Here is a 14,098-nt window from a genome sequence, read left to right as displayed (position 1 = left end):
ATCTGGACCAGTGTGAAAAAAGAAAGAGCAAGTTTGATGAGGTCAGCATGTCCATGACATTTTTATCATGGTGAGAAGTGATCCAAAATAGGAAACACACACAAGACACTATAACTGAGGCTTTGTACTACACCCACCTCTGACTTTCAGGATCCCTGGCTTTCAACCCCTCCCACAGACACACACCCCCGTGCCCTCAAGAGTTACGTGTGTACCTCCATCAGAGTATGGACAACAGAATTAGGGCATAGGTGCTCTGGCTGGGAACGAGGGCTGTGTACGGGCTATGTGCACATTGGACATACAGTCCCTGCTTGAAAACAATTTGTCATAAGCATTTGCCTTGCTTAAGACCTCACTAGCATTCACAGATAGACTCTCACTTCACTGAGAAAGGTTAAAGTATTTGCCTTTTATTCAGAAGACTTGCTCTGTTTCCAGTGGTACTTTTCCACGTCCTTCAAACCAAAGAGCCCCTAGTTTTGTAACAGCACCAGTCTACCACAATAAAAGCAAACAAATCAAAACCAAAAAAGTTCCATGATGTGATATAGCATAAAGAAACAAATACAGCTAGTACATGAGAGAAATAAACATTTACATAAAGTTATGTAAGTTGCTATAAAAGTGGTAGTATGCAATTAAAAGAGCAATAAGATTACCAGGTCTGCTAGATGTTTATAGCAAGTCTACTCAGACTGTACCTATATTGTCATGCTGGCTTTAGGCATGACTTTGCACTTGGGACCTAGCTCCCTCAATCAGCCGTGCTACACATGGTAGGGTTTCACAACTCCCCTACAGCCCACAGTGTGTATGCAAGTGTCTCAAGCCACCTGTCCAGACTCAAGCAGCACTTGCAAAGCTGTAGAGATGTAGCCTATTGCCATCTCCTCCCTATGGATACGGTATTACAGGGTTCATCTGCATATGCCTGGTGAAGAAACAATATACAGTCAGTTGTGTACTATAACACCTTAAGTCACATGGAATCTTAGACTTTAGAAAAAATATTTTAATTGTCAGTTCACAAGTAAAAACTATCACTATTACAAAACATCTTGTAATACTAGAATATCTAGCTTGGAAAGAATTTTGTTTTTATCGCTGTTGCATGTAGTTTTCAGGAGCTGTTGTCAGCATGAAGGTATTAGTGGGTTTCCCACTTGTCATAGTCAGTTTGTAAGGGTACTCATAGGAAGATACCATTTCCTATTTAAACCTCATGCCATTTTCACATGTTTAGGCTGCCCTGATTTTTTCAGACATGTGCATACTTGACACCTGACACTATGTATCAAAGTCTCACCCAACTGAAATTGTTTCATATAACAAATTTCACTTGCAGCCTTTAAACAGAACATTCACTCCAAAAAGAGCGAACACCAGCATTTACACCACCTTAGCTACTTGAAAATCCTATAACTGTGTTCTGACAGCTATCAGATATTAACTCGTTCATTTCATTTTGTTTGGTTTCTTCCTTATTCTCATGGTTGGGATGATGTTTTGAATTTCCAGCTTTTTTAGACCTTCTGAGGAAAAATTTTGTCAGTAAGTAGCATAACTCAGCCACATTTAAAAGAATGCAAATACTGGACACAGCAATCATGAAAATAGTAAACACCGTCTTTTCAGTAGGTCGAGAAACAAAGCAGTCTACTGTGTTGGGGCAGGGCCAAGCATTACACTTCATTAATCGAGGCATTCTGAACCCATCGTACATGAAATAAAACGCATACATGAAGACCGCTTCAAAGACCAGTCTGAAGAAGATGCTGCTAGTGTATGTCCACCACAAGGAGCCCTCAATACGAAACCTCTGTTTTCTGATTTCTTCAATGTCCTTGTATTCACATTTCTGGTCTCCCTTTCTGAACTGCCTTTTCTTCTCATGCCTCCTGTAAGCTACATGCATGGCCACCAGCAGTGCAGGTGTGGAAACAAAGATCAGCTGCAGGGCCCAGAGTCTAATATGAGAGATGGGGAAAAAGTGATCGTAGCAAACATTCTTGCAACCAGGTTGCAGAGTGTTGCAGATGAAGTCATCCTGTTCATCTCCCCAGACTCTCTCTGCAGCCACAACCAGGATCATGATACGGAAGATGAACAGGACTGTGAGCCATATCTTCCCAATACTGGTGGAGTGTTTATTTACGCCTCCTAAAATGGTATGCAGAGCTCCCCAATCCATTGTCTTGCTTTAATCCTCTGACCTAAGGGAAGACAAAGAAAACTAAGATTAATCACAACAGAAAACAAAGACCATCAGGCACACAGTATAAAATAAAGGCAGTATCACATAACTGCAACACATCCATTGGCTGTGGTTACATTTTGGCAACACAGTGGGCTTACCTACAAGCTGTCATAAATAATAATCTAATCACATATCAGGAGGTAATATTTTGTTACTTACACACATGGTATCACTTTCACTCGGCTTCTAGGTGCATTTGCCAACTGAAAACTATTAGCCAGATTAAGTAGGAAAAGCAGATGGGGAAACTGATGAAAACAGCCTTAAATTAAAAGCTACAACTTCTAGTATTTTGATAACAGTAACAAAATTAGATGACATCAGCCAAAAGTAAGGTAGGTGTTATGTTAAAAATAAATAAATGAAGTGTTGGGACGGCTAGAATTCCTATATAAATTAAGCCAAGTTGGCCCATCCTTAGCTTTAGAGTGTAAATAACATTTTCATGAGAACATTCCAGCAGACAGACAGACTTTGAAGAACCTTCCATGAGCAGGTCTGGATAACCTGCATTCACAATTTTAAAAAATGTGGCTGTAGGGATCTATATTGTCAGTTGAAGCAAATTCCAGAACAGCTTGAGGCAATGAAGGTGAAGCCTCTGTCATTCTCCATCTCCAAGTTGGATGTTTAAAATCAGTGCTTAAAGATTCATCCCAAAATTGCATTTCTCTCCACTAGCTACAGAGACACTAGAGTAATTAGACAAAGACTCCCTCGTCAATGCCTGTCAGATGATTTCCCTCCCCCCTTCCCTGTAACACAGACTGCATTACTCCTAGAATAGGGGAGACATTTCAGAGGCTGGGAGAGTGCTAAAGTCAACACTTTAATAGTTCAGACATACCTGCAGCAGCTGAGACTTCAAGAGAAGCATATAGTTTCCAGTAGGTGAGTTTCAACGTACTACGACTGTAATGGATATACCACATACCTCCCCAGGAACACCACAGTTGCCTGGGTTTGCGCAGCTTCCACAAACAGCCTTTTACAGAGGGCATTCAGAGGAATTTCAGCCCACCTCCCCCCACCCCTCTGCTTCAGATGGACTTACACAAAGTTAGTTTGCAAGCTATTCTGAATTCAAGAAACCAGCATTTCTCATCCCTATCAGCCAGGACCCTCTAAAAGTGCTCACAGATCTTTGTTCTGAAATTCCTCATGAAGGTTTTTATTTCTCAACTCTGTCAAGTTGTTTGCATCTCAGAGACCATCTTTCTTCGGCATTTACAGCACAGGGCAGTAAAACCACATTTTCAAGGTTTCTAGGTAGAAGAGCAACCACCGGCGCAGAGGCCATCATATCCATCATGTGACAGAACTTTTATGATTTTCATAACTCTGAGCTAGGTCACATTGCACAAGAAAGAAAATGAAGACATTTCTTTGCAGTTGTCTTCTGTGTCATGCTCCCATTCCAAGTAATGTCAAAACCTTTCTGTTTTACAGCAGTTATATATATAATCAGTAAGTCACATACAATAATACAGAGCATTGAAGTACACAACTGTTCAAAGAAAATGAGGACATTAATTATCTGAAATTCTTGCTTTGGTTATATGCAAAGTTGGGGGTTTGTTTTTTTGGGTTTTTTTTGTCTTTTTTTTTTTTGAGTTACTGGAGTGAAAGTGTAAGCTACCTTCACTGGTTCCATAAACTACATTTCCCTCAGATCATGCTGGTTGACTATGTGGGGTTATACATCAGGAAATAAAAACCAAGGAGAGGCGGGGGCAAGATTTTCTTTTGGATTAGAGAACCATTCCAGAGCCTCCTTCAGGGTGCAGACTTTGTGTGCTATATTACCTCTGTATCTGTCTGAAAACAGATAGACTCTTAATACCAGAGGTACTTACAAAACATACCAGCCAGATTTCCAAATACTTGTTTCCATCCCCTTCCACCCCCCACCCCCCTTTTGATTTTTCATCAATCAGACCAGCCTGTCTTTCAGGATTTGCTTTAGAAATCACTGTATGTTAAACAGAAGAATAGTCACAACCTTATTAGTAACAGAGAACAGTAATAAAAACACCATTACACACACATCGCAATTACAGTACTTAAAGTGACACTACAACTAAGAATGAGTAGAAATACTTCTGCACATCTGAAAAAAATTAATCCTGTAGAAGACTGGCACCATGTAAACTGGTATTACAAAAAACATTCACACATCCTTTAATTCCAGACTCCTTGCATTTCGTTCCCTCAGTCATTGTTCCTTCTTCATGCCTGTCAGCCACCTCCTTACAGTGTGAAAGGCTGAGAAGTGGAACCCGTGTATCCCCTCCTCATAAGCCCTGTTTCTTAGCTTCACCTCCTGCTGTATACCAATACTGCCGCCTTTCTGTTACCACAACTTCACAAGCATTTGTTTCCACATGCAATCACTCCTTATCGCCCTGTGCAGAAGGGGATTCAAAATATGAATGCCTCAGGGTGTAGTTAAAGGGCACCTTGTCTTCAGTGGCATAGCTCAAGATGCTTCCCATCATTGTTTGCTCCTGAGGTCACACTGCAGTTCTCCATCTCCCTGCAACTTTGTGGGAGTGCATTATAAACCAGGTGGCTTGTTCAAGTTATTCCCAGTACTAATATATTTTGTTGTTTGGTTGGGTTTTTTTTTCCTTTAAAACCAACCCATTTCAATCTGCTTTACAGCACAGACCCACAAGGCATCTGAGAAGTACAATTTCATTTAAAAAAAACAGGCTGCAAATTGCAAAGCACAGGTAAGAACAAGTAGTCGGTGGGGAAGAGGGGCTGGCAAAGCTTTATTGCCAAGGACAATACATCATGAAACTACTCTTAATCTGATTTGCTCCATCTCCTTTGAGAGTATACTGTGCTTGCTAAGCCAAAACACAGTGCTTCGATTCTAGCAAAAGCATGTCTGTACGTGGATCAATGTAGAAGCCACCACACTTTGGAGAGGCAGCCTCTCACCCTGCACCTCCTAGCAACTTTTCCTGTCCTTTCCAGAAGTGCCTTTGTCTTCTGTACCTGCCCAAACCCTGCCCTCTTCCCCATTTCCACCTACCTTTCCAAATACTCCAACTATCTCTTCAGCTCTTCCCGCCACCATCCCCTATTCTTCCTGCTGCTTGCCAAGGTAGTCATCAGCCTTTGCCCCTTCTGCCTGTACCCTCGTGGCCTCTCAGGCTCATTTTTATGCTGGTGGAAAGTCATATGACTTCTGGGATACTCCAGAGTGATACAGGCACTGATCAGATACCACTAAAGTCTCACAATCTTCTCACTGAAAGGTGGCACAATTAAGACTGTAGGATCATATTCAGGCAGCCTGAATTCCATCCAAATACTTTGGCACCAATGTTTCCTACTAGCTGGCTTTAAACAGCTCTCATGAATGCAATTTAAGAGCTCTAACTAAGGTAATTCAGGGACTGCTGAAGTGCCCACCTCTCTCCAATAAAACAGATGCAGCGACCCAAGCAGAATTTAAGTTTAGTATGGTCCTTCACACTATTAAGCTGTCAGTGCAGATAACTCCAGCTAAACATCAAGTTTGGGCTATCTGTACTCATGTGATGGCTCATTTACTCCTAACTTACTCAAAAGCTAGGATGTTGACCCATGATCATAGGTTATCTTTCTTCCAAATACTTACTCTTAAGACCTTTTTACTAGCAAGTAGAATATTAACTGTCTTGCTGACCAAAGGAGAAGAAAGCAGGAAAGCTACTTCCTTTTAATGGGTAGTAACTCTTGTTTTCATAGAGCCAGTCCAGATTCTATTTCTATGTGAGCAAATCCAGCTAAATGCCTACAGAAGTAACTTACCTGCTGTGCTCGTCTCAGAAGTACTGCACAGTACAAGAATAAGTTAAAGATATCAAAGCTTATGTGAATATTTTGTGAAAAAAAGTAAAGTAGGAATGAGGATAGAGACTGGTTATAAAGGAAGAAGCTGGGAAAGACAGAAGATAACTGAAGTCAATGAGGCTGAGAAACAGCATTGAGAACCCATTTTATCATGGCAGTGTATTATCTTAAAGCATTACATTTTCCTCAAAAAAAAAGTTGCAATTGGCATAGGTCTCTTATGCTACCAGCTGAACCTTCTTGTTGAATTTAAACAATCAGAGGATCCCAATAGTATACGGCTGTTACAGTAGGAGTTATAAACTATCATAAAAGATCACCATACTCCACTGAAAGGTGAGCTACAAGGAAAATTGTTCTATATGACCACACACACATAGAGAGGCACATAAGCAGTTTTTTTTTGTTTGGGCTTTTGTTTTGTTTGTTGTTTTGTTTTTTTCACTAGGCTAGGCAGCAGCAAGGGAAGAACAGCTTAACCGTTTCTGTAGTTCTCCAGCTTCTAGGCAGTTGTTTGAGCTCTGTGCTGCCATGGCTAGACAGCCTTCTACTTCAAAGCTAGCTCCCATAAGCCTACATTAAACTGCAATCACAGCACAGTGCATACCCCCAGTGCAAATCCCTGCAATTCACAACACTGAGGACAATTATCATTAAGCTCCTGTGTTTACGAGTACAGATCATTAACAGACACTTTTTTCACTCAGTGAGAGACTGTTACACTGGGAAATCATTAGTCAATGGTTAAATCCACAGCTTCAGCAAACCACAACTAGAATACAGCGAAGGTAAAAACAACAGAAGTTCCTTTCACATACACAGCATTGTGCTTGCTGCTATAGGATATTATCAAGCAAATAAAGTAGTCATTAACAAGTATAACAATATTTACTTATGCTATAGGAACATCTATAAGTCCCATTCAAGAAGAGGCACTGCCAATACAGCCCTCCCTTCAGGTCTTGATCTAAAGTTACACTGGGAACACTAGCTCATATAAGGGCTGATAACCAGCATCAAGGTGCCTTAGAGCTGTATATGTGCTTTCATATCCAGATTTGAAAAATACATATCTGAATTTCAGCAGCTTTCTATTGGCACACCTCATGCTGTCAACCTGGGGTCTAGTTTATGGCTAAGCAAACCAGCAAGTGCTTAATTGCTAGCATGTAGATTTTATTATTCCCATTGCCAAGTTAGTTTTAGTGCTGTACCACAAGAACAGCAGCATTGCCAAGACTGCACCAAGGAAGCTTCTAATAAATACAGGTTAATGCCTTCCAAAGACAGCATCCTTTTATTTCACCAAGAAAGGCTGGCATACAGGCTACAGCAATTACGTGCTAACTCTCTCAGACTTCCTAGCTAATTTATCAGTCTGCCCCATGCCTCAGTTTCCCAGACATTGAAGCGGGGATAACAAAATCTCACCATCTCACAGGGCTGTTCTGAAATGCTCCACTACAATTATAGGCTTCACAGACTCATACTTTGTTATCAGTGGACCAAGACAGACAAGTATCAGTTCAAAGTCAGAAGTACAGAGCTTGAATTCAGTTTTCTAGAATATTCCTGCTACCTGAAAAAGAATACAGCTCCCTACACTGGTGTATCTTTAATGCAGAGTTCAAACTGTAAGAAGATGCAGCTTTGAACTTAGACTTTGGCAACCAAAATCCTTTAATTTCACTATTGCAGACAGCTTCCAGCTATTTTAATTTTACAGCAGTATATTAAGAACTTCAAGAAGCATGCAGCTGGAACACTCTGAAATATCAACAACTTCTTTCCTAAAAAGTTGAATGAAGATCAAAAGAGCAGTCTAACAATCACAAAAGCATGTGCAGTTCTCTCTAGTAGCTCTTAAACTTTGTTCTGAACACCTATCTCCAGATCAGAGTGGAAACTGGATAACAGAAAAGCTATGACAGAGAGATTACAGTATATCTGATTTGACACAAGAACAGGCAAAGACTAATGAGGAACAGGAAACCTCTGACAGTTGCAGATCTGAACACTACAAGCATTGTACTTTTCTTCTACTCAAGTTCATGAAAACAGAGGGCATTCTTTACTCTAATTAAACCTGGTGTGAAACCCAGGGATAGCCCTTAACACAACAAATTGAGACCCAATATATATTTAGTTAAGTGTTAAAAAAAAGTGTTCTAGTTCAATTCAACAGCATTAAGGGTTCAGTTCCACCCATATGACCCCCTTATGACTGTCCCATATTCATGCCCCTACATGAGTTTTAAGTCATTTTCCAGGCATATTTGGAAATACCCATAGCTGCTTCACTAGCCTGCAATTGTAACCAGGGGATTGCCATCCACCAGAACATCTCTGCACAAAATTCACTCCACTTAGGGAGAACAGGAAATCAGAAGTGCCAGTCACACTTAAGGGCATAACAAGACAGCACAAGTCCTACTAGAATTTGGCCCCTCTCAGCCATTTTCCCCCTATAAATCTTTCCTTCAAAGTGTGCTTTAGATTTCTCTTTGAAAGAAAGCCAGATTTGTGAGCCCTATGTTTTCACTGATGCAAGTGGCCTTCTTCCCATATTTTAAAGTTTTATATATACTATGCCCTGCTCCCAGTCATGAAAATAGCAACCTTTGTTATAAATAAAATTTTAATGTATTTCTTTTTTTTCTTAACCTGTTAATTCCTACTTCCCCTCGCCTAGACCTAGGAAAACATCTACATCCCCTCTACAAATCTGCCCACTCCCACTTCAATGTACCATATCCCACAGAACTGGCAAGTCACAATCTCTTTCAAACACACACAGAACTTGCACCTTTTTGGAAATGCTAATTAATTTATAAATGTTAATACATTTATAAACACTAAGATTTTATACTGCAGTGCAGCTTTTCCTTTAGTGTGTATTTTGTTATAATTTTTTTAAATCAAAAGTAAGGAAAAAATTGGGTTTTGTCTTTTTTTACAAAAGTATCTATTACAGGAAGAAACATTTGTACGAGATAAGGAATAGAATTAGTTTTCAGCTTTCTTTTATCACCTAACAGGAGATGCGTTTCTATTTTTCCACTTTCCTTGTTTTGACAGCACATTATCTCTTCTCATATATCATCACTTCAAGCTTTTCCTTAGACAAACTGGTGTGTAGCCAGGCGAGAGTCACAGTTCTCCTTTCAGATAACTCATCAGTCATCATTAAAAAACAAAAGCAGTGAGGAACAGAACAAGGTAAAACATCAAAAGAAAAAGCAAAGATTTGGCCCATGCTCTTGTTTCATGCAGTTTCTGGGACTACCGATTTCACTGGAACTGTTCACGAGCAACACAAAGAATCCTCTTTACTCACAGGTACCAAATGAGCTTATGCAATGACTGTTATTAAGAACTCATACACACATCTCAAAGTCCTGCTAACTTTCCAGCTACTGAGATAGTCTGCTAAATCTTTTTCACTGTACAGTTACTTTCTGCACAAAATAAATGAGGTTGCCCAAGTAATCTACCTGGGATGCAAACAGCAAAACAGTCAGGCCCAAGCTTCAGAAAGTTGAGAGAACTAGCCCTGTCAGGGCAGAATTAATACCTCCAGAGAAATATTTCAGTTTATGACTTTATTGTTCCGTTTTTAAGCTCTATGATGCATAAACCTTCTACTAACTATGAGACTGACAGTCCTGGGGACTGAAGTCTCCCAGAAACATGCAGTAGAGGTGTAACCTCATGGCTCTGCAAACCTGTTAGAAATCCCACCTAGAAAATTACATTGCAACACACAGTCAACACATGGAGGTACCACCTTCTTCCAGACTGAGGCTTGGCCCTCCATTGCCTTTTTTCCTCTAAGCTAAACCTAACACAAACACATCTGCATTCTTCTGCCTCCTGCTTTTCCACTGGGGCTCTTCCAGTTTAAGTATATGGCAAGCAGGGTATCCAGGCTGAACAGTGGAGAACAAGAGATACTAGAAACCACATAAAACTTCTTTAAAAAGCGAAAGATTTTTAACAAAATCAAGGATGAAAATATATTTTATTCTGCTCTTGACTCAGTGCACACACGTACATCACAGTAATCCCAAACAGAATCTGGGCCCAAGCCCTCATACTATTTCACACAGGCCACAGCCACTAATCAAAGTCACAAAAAATTAGGTTAGAAGAGCATTCTTAAGACAAAAGGCCACTTCCTTCTTTCAACCTTTTGCCTGTTCTCTTAAGAGTATTTCCAAGCTACACAGTAAAAAGTAATGGAGCAAAAGAAAAAGAAATTCTTCTACTGGGGGGGAAAGAGAGATTCTCCCAACAGAAGAGACTGCAAGAGTAACATCCAATCTAGAAAAACTCAATGATGGGAAAACCAGCCATGCCCAGCATGCCACAGAAAGTGTCAGATACCAGCTACTGCTGCTAGCTCAGCAAGCACTCCTGCCCATACTCCAGCACGTCCCTTGCTTTTATTTAAGGGCTTGAGTACTCATTCCTTGCGCGATCTTATCCAGCCCTGATACTCAGAAATACATTTATTTCTGACTCACGCCTCTCATTTTCTATTCTCCCTGTAATTCTGAGGAATGTTTCCAGTGCATGATCAGACACTCACAGGACCTGTCAGTTTTACTGATGCAAGCTGTTTACCTTCATGCAGCTCTCTTAACATCACTAGGCGTGTCACAAATTACCTGTAGTTTCAGAAGCCTTTATTTTGCTTGGTGTTTTAGCCAGTCAGGTACTTCACATAACGTGCTTACAAAGAGCTGCTAGTAGAAGGTGAATTTGAAAAAAAAAGAGAAAAAAAGAAGAAACTGTTAGATGTTAAACGCGTAGTTAAGACACAAGAGTATTCCCAACCAAAACCAGTCGCACCCCCTTCACGCTGAAGCTCAGGAAGCAGAGCCGAGAGCTCCCAGATGGCGCGGGGCTGGCGCTGCGCCCCGCCACCGGCCCCGGCCCGCCTTCGCGGGCGGCCCCCGCTCCCTCCCCGCGGCGGGCAGCGCCGCCACGGTTCCCGGCTCCGCCACGGTGGGCCCCGGCCCCGTAATGGAGTGCAACAAGTGTAGCGGTGGCTGCAGCTACAGCGCGGAACAGCGGGCTCGGCCTGCCCCACCGCGCAGCTCAGCGCCCCCCACCCCTTCCGCCAGCGGGCCCTCTCCTCATGGAGGACGCGCGGGAACGGCCACTCCCGCCACCTGAGGAGCTGCCGGCTCGCCTCCCCCACCGCGCCCCTCACCTGCCTCAGCAGCACCCGCAGCTGCAGGGGAGATCAGCCCCGCCGGGAGCTCTCGGGACTAGGCACCGCGAGTGGCGGGCTCAGCGCGGGTCCGGCGGTGCCTGAGGCGCGGCCAGCCCCAGCCTCGCCGCCCCGCAGCTTTAAGGTCCCTCCCCGTTCACCTGCAGCCGCTTTTAACCCGCCCCTCGCCCGCCTCTGCCCGCGCCCGGCTCCTCAGGCCGCCCGCGGGGGCGGCGGGAAACGCGGGGCGGGGCCGGACGCCCATTCCCGCTGCCGTGCCCCGGGGAGGGGGCCGTGTGGAGATCGGGGCTTTGAACGTGAGGGGGAAACAGCCAAAATAAAAGCTAAGCCTGGAAGAGTGGCCAGGAGGGCTTGGGTCCCTCCTGGAGGCGGCCGCCGTCCAGGGGCTGGTTTGTGGTTGTAGGGGGACAGCGTGAGGGGAAGGGAAATCAAGATAACAGCACCTGCGTGGTTTTTTTTCAGAGCAAATGTATATCTGCTTAAGATAACAAGGTTGTATTTCTATCTTGTCAAATCCAGCTATTCAAAAGGGCCTTAGGACAGAAAAAACCCAGGCCTTTTCTCTTGGTAATCAATAAGGAATTACTGGCCAAATGAAGGAAGAGCCAGTAGTTTCTGATTGAAATGCTGCAGCAGTGCCCTGCAAACTCGCAGGCTTTCATGGACCTGCAAATATTTGTCAGCTGAAAGACCTATTTTGGAAAGTTTTCTGTTTCCAAGGAATACAGTTGCTGAGGAAACAAGTTACTTTGGGTTCAAAAATCCCTGCCCAAAACAGCATTCTCTGTTTTGCACACATGCACATCAACCTAAATAAAAGTTTTCTGATTCTCTTAACCTGATTTCCAAAGAAAACTTACAACACAACTGCAACAACAACAGTACATTTGCTCAGGCTTTGGGTGAAAAATGTGTGTGTTTGCACTTGTTTAGAATATAAGGTCCCAAATGATAAACGATTTCTAGCTAAGGTCTTCTGCCCTTAAAGTCTCTACTTCCTAGAATAAAAATAATCCCATTAAAATATTTTGTAAAAGTCAATGGCTTAACTGATCTTTGTGCTCAGGAAGAAGAGGTAGAAACCTCTAGTATGCGCAACTCAATCTTACACTTGAAAGATAAGAAGTTGCCATCAGCTGTGGCTTAAACATTAGCTTGTCTCTGTGGTGCTCATCTTTCCTCTGCCACTCCTTCTTACCCTTGCACTCAAATCCGTGGAACTTGCCCATTAGGACTGGAAGAAAATTCATGTTGGAAGGGATTTCAGGAGGCCTGTAGTTCAACCTGCTGAACAAAGCAGGGCCGGCTCCTAACTCAGACCATTCGATAGTTATGCCCCATCCACTGGGGACCCAGCACTTGCTGCAGCTGGAGTCAGTTCATTGCAGCAACAGTAGGACCAGGCCCAAGGTATATGATGCTACACAGAGCTAGACAAGCAATAAATGCCTGAGGCCTGAGTCTTCCTGCATTTGCTGACTTCTGCAGGAGTTGTGTGTTCAGATGATGTTCAAGGTTCATGTATGAGAAAGGGAGGTGACTCCAGACCTGGCCACATGTCTACACTTTGCAAAAAGGGAAGCCCATCTCCTAGTGTAAGAAAAGCTTTAGAAGAGGCACCTGGAACACATGTGTTACCTCTCCAGTCACCTTCCAGCTTGATTCAGTGACCTTGATAAAATAAAATGTGTCCCATCTCTGTCATTTCAATGTCAAAATACTTTAAACATTGGGTATATTTAGCTGCAGCAGAGGATTTTGAGTTTCATGCTGTTTTTTGAGGCTGTGTTTGCTGCCAAAAAGAGGTCATTTTGGCAGTAAGAAAAGTATTATGAAAAGCTAGTGGAGGCAAGACCCTATGGATCTCACTGTGAAATTACCTAAAAGATGAATCGTGGGCAGGGATACAGCATGGACCTCTCTGAGCTGCCTTGCATCAAGTCTTCACTGCACTACCTTCAGGAGAGTGTTATGGAGGCCAATACCTGGTGTTTATTCCAAGGCAGAAACACCCAGTTCTGGCAGCAAAGAAAGTAGTGATGTTCTTTGTTTCAGAAGACAATACCAAACTAGCTGTTCTTCAGCTGGAGCCATAGTGGGGAGCACCAGGTGAATGGGTGGTGGGGAGCAAGGGGTCACATCTCCTCTGCTGGGTAATTTTTTCCTCTCTTGTCTGTTGAGTGCTACTTCTCTGACTTGGTAACATCAGCATGCTCTTTGATTATAAGTGATGATGCAAGGGACGCTAGATAGAAAGAATGAGACATGTTAGTGCTGGAAATTTAAGGAATAGAAGAAAGGGTTTCCTAGTTTTAATCACAGGGTTTTCTCTTTAATTACAGGGAAAAAACAGAATATGTTTAGTAACTGACTGCTTAATAATCAGAGCTAAATTGTACTTATTCCCTTACAGATGAGGAATGTTTTGTGTATTATTTAGCCAGCATATAAGAAATACTGTTTGATAAACCTGTGAAATAAACGCATGTAAACTGATTATTTTTGAAAGACAGCTCCTCCTCCTGTAATAGCTGCAGCTGTGCACAAGTATATTTTGTTTGTTGACATAATTTTTAAGTAAAAAGGGAGAAAAAGGAGACAGATAAACATAGAAACCATCTATCATTGACATGCAAACAAAGGGGAAAATTAAAATTACAGGGGTCAGAAATTCTGTTAATAGGTGCTTTGCATGATAATGCAGATAAAAAATAAACATCTTTGTAAATACATCTTTTGGAAAATAAATA

General features: G+C 42.2%; 1 protein-coding gene across 4 annotated transcripts; it reads right to left on the bottom strand.

Moving 5' to 3' along the window:
• Positions 1 to 392: 392 nt before the first annotated feature.
• LOC121083647 (gap junction beta-6 protein) lies at positions 393 to 11,509 on the bottom strand. 4 transcript variants are annotated; one of them, XM_040584239.1, is made up of 3 exons: positions 11,328 to 11,509; positions 10,780 to 10,857; positions 393 to 2,216 (listed from the first exon to the last, which is right to left on the bottom strand). In XM_040584239.1, exon 3 carries the CDS (start codon positions 2,192 to 2,194, stop codon positions 1,403 to 1,405), a length of 792 nt encoding a protein of 263 aa, XP_040440173.1. In that variant the 5' UTR covers positions 2,195 to 2,216; positions 10,780 to 10,857; positions 11,328 to 11,509; the 3' UTR covers positions 393 to 1,402. The 4 variants fall into 4 exon arrangements, with proteins under 4 accessions (XP_040440173.1, XP_040440172.1, XP_040440174.1 ...); XM_040584238.1 differs by having other exon boundaries at positions 10,780 to 10,854; XM_040584240.1 differs by having other exon boundaries at positions 10,780 to 10,854; positions 11,332 to 11,509.
• Between the last annotated feature and the right edge of the window lie 2,589 nt (positions 11,510 to 14,098).

Source organism: Falco naumanni, chromosome 2 (genome assembly GCF_017639655.2).
Source record: "Falco naumanni isolate bFalNau1 chromosome 2, bFalNau1.pat, whole genome shotgun sequence".
In the NCBI taxonomy this organism is placed as follows: Eukaryota; Metazoa; Chordata; class Aves; order Falconiformes; family Falconidae; genus Falco; species Falco naumanni.
The sequence above is the reverse complement of the archived record's forward strand: the minus strand, read 5'-3'. Positions and strand labels throughout refer to the sequence as shown.